We start from the raw sequence: 7,516 nt of genomic DNA, 5'->3' as shown, positions 1-7,516 counted from the left end.
AGCAAAACATGGTACAGCCTTCTGAGCTCTATATTGCCCAATTGGTTTTCCAAAAAGGTAATGGGAAGCAAAACGCTCTTCAGCCGGTACTAGAGGAGAGACTGCTGAGAAATTTATATTCTGTCAGGCGTGCTCAAACATTTGACACGTACACAGGTTTTAATTGCAGGAAATACTGAACGTTCATTCCCTGGGTATTTGGTCCAAAATAACAAACCCCTGAGCTCATGTAGATAATAGATTTGTGTTTGCTGAAGTCAACACAATGCAAGTTCCTTTTGTTTGTGCTTTGGCTATGGAGCCCAGAAGATCACTCGCGTCAGGGTCTTTGAAATCGTAAATGTTTCAAGCTAAACGCATCCACATAATCACATTTTGAGTGGTTATTGAAATGCAAAGCCCCTAATGAATGTGAGACTATTTGGGAAACAGAAACTAGGTGTTAAATTGGATGGAAATGGGAAACTTTAGGCAGTGATGCCATGTGGGAACTTTTTGTGCAAGCTTAATGGAAGTGGTTCAGAACCATGCTTGTGTAATGAGTAACCTTAGCTGAGACGTGAAGACTTGCATTAGCTCCCCGAGCTAATGCCTACCCAGCTAGCACAGTGGATCTGGGCTCATTCCAGCTGAGAGTCGGGGCACTATTCCAACTGTCATAAACAGGCCACTAGAGCTCGACCATCAAGACGGTAGGTAGACCCCCTTTTGTTAAGATGGAAACAAAATAGCTAGCCAGCTAATTATTGTTATTTTGTTACAGTTCTAACGTTAAAGGTAATCTATGTATGATATTTTGTTTGTGGTATTGTTTGTTAAATGGTCTGGTAAAATGATCGGGAAATCAGAGTACGTTCATGTTATGTGATTGTGTTTACAATATAACGTTAAACTTAAACGTTAAATAATATTTCTTATCCAATTTGGACATTAAGTAACTAGATTATTTTTGTAATAATATTCTGCAGAAAAGTATGTTAAAAAGTTATTTTACTGCTGCTTAAGTTACCAGTGTGAAAAGGCAGGTTGCAGTAGCCTAATGTTAATTTATAGGACTGAGTAGGATATCAACACATAAAACGACTAACGTTAAGGGATTTCTAAAATGTTTCAAGGCCAGTTTCATAATCAGCAATCAGATTGTGTTGTCTGTGATGTTAATTTACAGCAAACTGCTAACCAACCTCTTCTGATTAATCAAGGTGAGTGTTCTCTGAAAATGACACAAGTTTTTGAATGTTAATGTTTCACTTTGACACCTAGAAATCTCTGCTCTGTCTCTCTAGCCTGCCAGCTAATTCCAGCAGTAGCCTCAGCTCTTCCTCCTGCAGCCAGCCAGCTATTCAGCCAACAAAGGTGATTAAGGTTCCTAAGAATTAATGTAAGTCGCTATATATTCCCTTTAGTAATTCAGTTAATCAATGTGTGTTTTAGAGCTCTGGCCCTCAACGTCAGCATTTGTCAGAAATGACTGAGAAGTATTCAGAGTATAGTGTGACTTCAAACATCCGGCGAAAGTGTACTGCAAACGTGTCAAGATTTCTGACATCTATCCAACAAGGGCAGTCTACACTTTATGTAGAAAATGCTGCTGTTCCTCAGACATTTTATGTCCTCTGTAGCTCAGCTGGTAGAGCACGGCGCTTGTAACGCCAAGGTAGTGGGTTCGATCCCCGGGACCACCCATACACAAAAATGTATGCACGCATGACTGTAAGTCGCTTTGGATAAAAGCGTCTGCTAAATGGCATATTATTTATTATTATTATGTCCAATGAGGCCGCTGTGGAAATGTTGTTCAGTGGTCAGGACTTTGAGGATGAACTGTTTGTGGATGCTTTGGTGTACACTGCAGGTGTAGGAGAAGGTGGAGGTCAGGGTGAGGTTGATGATGCTGAGGAGAACATTGATGATGAGGTTGAAAGTCCAGCGGACCGTTTCAAAGGCTACTTGGTGAATTGGGCTCTTGAATATGGAATAACAAGAAGAAGGAGAGCGAAGTTGTGCCTTCATCATGGGTCCAGGATGGCATGAGCTACTGGCCCCCTTATACATCCACAGAACGCTGCACAAGGGCAGTGAAACGTCAAGAAGCACCTGACGTAACATGGGGTTTGTTTGATGTGAACATCAGGTACACTAGAGGTGAGTTAATGTTATATTTGCAGTCAACTATTTATAACTGACATCAACCTCCTGAGACAACAAAATGTATCTGCAATCTAAACACAATACATTAATATTCCCTTACAGACACATATGAAGAGGCTCGCCGTAAGCTTCCTATGGCTGTGGTCCAATCTGATCTTCAGACTGAGGAGGATGACCGCCCCGCATATATGAAGAGAAAAGGAAGGTATAACAACTACAACAAATATGATTTTTTTAAAAAAGTGGATGGCCTAAATATCCAACATATGTTTACTTCACTGGTCGTTCTTATGAGTTCAATAACCGTATATCTTTAACATCAGGGGCACAAATACGCAAATATTCAGTGCCACTGAAAGTGAGGATGAGGGACCAAAGGAAAAGTTTCCACTCAAGGACCAGTCAAACCCCTCGAAAGGTTTGCCACCTGCACCAGTTATCAGACCTCCAGAGGACAGACGAGAGACACCTGGGAATTCTGATAGGCCAACAAGGATTGAGCCAAACATTCAAGAACAGCAGCAGCCAGTGTGTGATCGTAAGTGTTACATGTAAGGTACATATTGTGGCCCCCACCAACATCAAAGTTGCCCACCCCTGATCTATAATGTGATTGCGTTGATTATGTTGTTTACATTTATCTTTGTTATCCTTTCTAACTTTAACTACTGAAAGAATGTGAGGGATAAAACACAACTGTGTCCTGTTTTGTATTTTTGCAGCAATTCTTCGTGAGATCTTAACCTCTGTAGAAATGATTAAGCAACAGCAAAAGCTGATTTTGCTGCAGCTGCAAAAGCTCCAGGCGAACAGATCAACCCTGGATGAGGTTCCAGATTTGACAGACCTTCGACTTCCAATGTCCTCGCTGGAAGACTTGAGGAGAGTTGAGGGCCAACTTTCAGATCAAGACATTAAAAATAACCTGGTATGACAAGATATCATTATATCATTGCATGTATTGCTGAAAAGCAATCAACCAAGCCACAATCAGACGCAGAGTACCATTCCAGCTTTCTTCAAATTAGTATTATATTCATCATATACAAGTTTTTGTTTTTTAGACCATATATTTGGGACTGTCTGGAGGGATGACCACCAAGGAGAATGTGTAGGGAATCCTCTCAAAACTCCTTACAAATGGCGTGGCCATGAAAATTAATTGGAGGGGCCAATGGGAAACAGGCTTTTCCCTTAAAAAGTGTTGTTATCGGTAAATTTGCTTTCAAGGCCATTGCATGGGGCAGAGAGACATAATGTCACAGAAGTTATTAATTAAATAAAAGGCCAGCATGTCAATTTGATTGTCAGCAGGGAAGTTCATTATTACAACATAGTTTTCAAGGCAGGAAGAATATAATGAACTGGAAATATTTTATAAAAAGCCATTGATAAAACTATTTTGTAGGGACATGGGTGTTGCATAAACAATGAGTCATATTTCAGGGAGTATTTCAATAAGTGTTCTATTTTCTCTCTTTCTGATATTTACAAAGGTGCTGTGCATCGCAACCATTCTGAAGTTCCTGATGTGGAGATAGAAAAATACATAAAACGATGGATGCAGCTAGCCCCTGACAGAGATGGAGGGAGAAAAAGGAGAGAGCGAGTGAGTTGTGACCAGACCTTGGAGGAGTGATGGAGAAAACTGAATGCCTACCAGAGCTTAAATAGAAAGAAAGCTTAAATAGACAAAATCAAACTACTTCTCATTGTTTCTGTGAGCAAAAAATAAAATGTAAATTTCAATTTAATTATTTAAGAGTCTTTCCTGTTTAAGTAGTATTTTAGTATTTTGATACTTTGTGCAAGGCAATTGATCAGCATTAAAAACTTTGTGGATGGGTATAATTTGTATGTATAATAGTAATATTTAAAATGTCTAAATCGGGTAATTTTGTATACATTTATTAAAATTGGCATCGGGCCGCATCTGGGGGGATTCTGGTAAAATGCCGGCAAAGTCGGCTGAATTCCGGTAGACTGAAGTGGCCCGATGTACTTGGGCCGATTCTGGGCAGTCATTCATTTTGATTCCGGGCCGATTCAATCAGTTCCAGCCCCCAGGAAGAGGGCCGCTTCTGGGCCGATTCCTCATTGCTAGCTGGGTAGGCTTTAGCTCAATGGGCTAACACGGTCTTGTGGTGTACAGGAGACCCAGGTTTCAACCCAGTCAGTCACAAGCACAGAGTTGGTCTAACACAACAATGCTGGTCTGGTAAACATCTGAATATTCAAGGCATTTCCAACGAGTGATCAACAAAGCTTTAGATAAAAGCTATCCAACTTTGGTTTAAACTTTGAGCCATTTTGTAGGTTCATACAGTAGCTTGTGTTAATTGAGACAATTTACTGTCGCCACTGTACGCCCATAAAATGAACCCAAACTGAGAGTGACATAAAGACATACGGCATATAGCATATGTGTGAAACATTTTAATTTAATCATGCAAATATACAGGACTTGTCATTGTTAATCATGGTGTAAATCAGACCCTGAGGATTAAAGTGAGCTGCATACTGTATCTCATTTGCAGAGTGTAGGCTAGCACGGCTGCATGGAACACGCACACACACACACACACACACACACACACACAATACTCTCTCAATATCTTAAGATCAGTAGATCACCAATAGAAAAAGTGCCAGAAACAACATGCCCCCTGGCTTTGAACAACTTTTCCAAAATAATATCACATTATCTACACCTTGATTAGACTAATGTAATCAAGCTTTTGATTAAGAACAACCTTAACGCAGCTAGGAGTCCTTGTTAACAATGACTTAAATAAATATTAACATTAATTTCTAATAAATAAGAAAAACAATACATTATATTATTTATGTTTATAAACTGGGTGGTTCGATCCCTGTTTGTTTGGTTACCACGGCAACTACTGTAGCTATGTCGTAAACTTGCTAGCTACTTCAGTGGATGTTGAACACATTTCTACTGGCAAATGAACACATTTCTAGTGGCAAATGGGTTCAATTATAGCCATGGTATAAAAGGGATAATCAACTCTGGGCTCTATGTGTTCTCTGGAAAATAATGCGCACCTTCCACATTGTTCATTCTTTTCCATAGAACGCGTAGCCCCTTGGTCGAGTCACGACACCATAACCATAATACCGTTTCTACAACGGGTGGGTCTAAGCCTGAATGCTGATTGGTTAAAACCTATTCCACAATTTACCACCAGCTAAATCTATGATGTTAAAATGCCTATTTACTCTGTTCCATCTGACTGCGCAATCCACTGTCTCATCAGCCCAGCTAAGCAGTTGATTAACTTGATCTCCACTATAAAAAATAAAAAGCATCTAGACATTATCTCACATTTCTTTTAGACTAACATTTAGTTTTAACAGCTGAGATTTGTATAAACCTTGCTGTCTGTATAAACCTTGCTGACATTAGCAACATTGTTTCAATATTCAAATTTGATCTCCAAAACAAATGCAAATAAGATAATAAGAACGTAACCAGCCAGTATGGCAACCGAACTGATATAAGGAATGACCAGCCTGCATGGTTAGCAACCCTAGATTTGTTTTTCGAATATATCTTGTGGAAGGATGAAATAGTATGAATAAATTAATTAAAATAATGTTTTTAATGAAAATATGTCAATCAATATTTGAATATGTTGGTAACCCGTTCTATAAAAGTGATAATGCCCTTGAAGCCAGTGTTTGGAGGATATATGTGACTAGTTTCAGGAAACTAGGCGTATGTTGTGGGTCACTACTTCACAGGAGAGCCATTTGAACGTAAACTTTTTTTTTAAATCAAAATGCTTTTTTGGCAGAAATGCCTTCTGGAACATGTGACCTTTCATGTGCCTTAATAACAAACTTGTATGCCATCTGTAAATAAGAATAAAATAGTTAAATTACAAGCCTAGCTGGTTAAGCCACAGAAAAAGACAGCATACAAGTTTGTTATTAAGGCACATGAAAGGTCACATGTTCCAGAAGGCATTTCTGCCAAAAAAGCATTTTGATTAAAAAAAAAAAGTTTACGTTCAAATGGCTCTCCTGTTCGGATTTGTCTGCCATATAGCACGCTTCTGTCTATTTGAGCTGGGCAGTATGTACAGGTAATCCTGTCTAACGCGGCTTTAAAAAAAAGTTATCATGTAGTGGAGCTGCATAAGTGTTGCTCTCCACTTTCTGGAGGATCGAGTTTTGAAATCAGTGGAATTAGAGTATGATAGCTAAAGAGATGGAGAAAACACCTGTCTCCGGATTACATCTTCAAACTAAGGGCAACCATTGCATCTGTAACAGGGAGACGCGTCCATCATGCATGATGTATAAGGGTAAGATAGTCTAGCTAGCTACATTTTCAGATATTACACATTTCTAATTTTGACAGAAAGTGGTTTCATTTCAAGTTAAAGTGTAATGTTAGCTAGCTAGCTAGCGTTAGCTGGCTGGCTCGCTAGCTAACGTTACGTGTATGATCTTAGTATTCGTATCCCAGAGCCATTTGCTTGGCTAGTTAGAGCCTAATGTTAGCTAGCTAACATTGAACCTGGTTGGTTAGCTACCTGCAGATTCATGCAGGGTAGTAACGTCATGAGTTGGGATTATGGTTAATTGTTTACCTAGCTAGCTACATGTCTTTAAAAAAGACTCCACTATGCAAGTAACCATTTCGGGTGCGTTCGTAAATTCAGTCTGAGTATGCCAGAACGCAGAATAACTGATGAATTTACGAACACACAACACCCGTTGAATATGGCCGGTGTCAGTAAACGTCGGCTAAAAAGCGCGATTACATTGTTGCCAGCAGCACAGTTACAGTCACCAATGCTCTGGATAACATGAAAACAGCCTAACCAGCTCTGCTAGCTGTTTTCATGTCACCCAGAGGTAAACAATGGACCATAATCCCAATTTTGTGTCTGGAAGTAGCTAGCAAGCTAGCCAATGTTAGCCAGTTAGCTTGAGTGCTTGACTGCCGTTTTGAGGTCAGAACGCTCGGATCAACCCTACTCATCGGGCCAGAGCGTCAAGTGTGCGCTCTGAACCCTCACACACAGGCACACACGCACACACACACACACACACAAATACACAGACGCGCGCACGCACACACACACACACACACACAGCGGATTGTCCAGGCAGGATCGTAGTGGACCATGAAATTAATCTTGCGTGATAAATTATTCATTATTTTAGTCGCCCCTTTTTATCCCAATCTATCTCTGGAAGAATCCTTGAGAGCATTCATGTTGACAATGCAGAACAGAACTGGACACGGCGTTAGCTGCTTGTTTGTTATCCTTAGAAACATGAACCTTAACGCTGTAGTACTACGTGACCCTAAGGCTATTTGTGTCATCATACT

At 39.9% G+C, this 7,516-nt stretch overlaps 1 protein-coding gene across 2 annotated transcripts; it reads left to right on the top strand.

Moving 5' to 3' along the window:
- Positions 1-254: 254 nt before the first annotated feature.
- Positions 255-3,781, top strand: LOC121532609. 2 transcript variants are annotated; one of them, XM_041838404.2, is made up of 8 exons: positions 255-692; positions 1,169-1,202; positions 1,287-1,356; positions 1,856-2,145; positions 2,254-2,356; positions 2,475-2,689; positions 2,874-3,079; positions 3,648-3,781. In XM_041838404.2, the coding sequence occupies exons 4-8, from the start codon at positions 2,031-2,033 to the stop codon at positions 3,690-3,692; spliced, it is 684 nt and encodes a 227-aa protein (XP_041694338.1). In that variant the 5' UTR covers positions 255-692; positions 1,169-1,202; positions 1,287-1,356; positions 1,856-2,030; the 3' UTR covers positions 3,693-3,781. The 2 variants fall into 2 exon arrangements, with proteins under 2 accessions (XP_041694338.1, XP_041694337.1); XM_041838403.2 differs by having other exon boundaries at positions 1,287-1,381.
- Positions 3,782-7,516: the final 3,735 nt, after the last annotated feature.

Source organism: Coregonus clupeaformis, unplaced genomic scaffold (assembly GCF_020615455.1).
Source record: "Coregonus clupeaformis isolate EN_2021a unplaced genomic scaffold, ASM2061545v1 scaf0189, whole genome shotgun sequence".
Lineage (NCBI taxonomy): Eukaryota > Metazoa > Chordata > Actinopteri > Salmoniformes > Salmonidae > Coregonus > Coregonus clupeaformis.
Note: the sequence above shows the minus strand (reverse complement) of the source record. Positions and strands in the feature narration are given on the sequence as shown.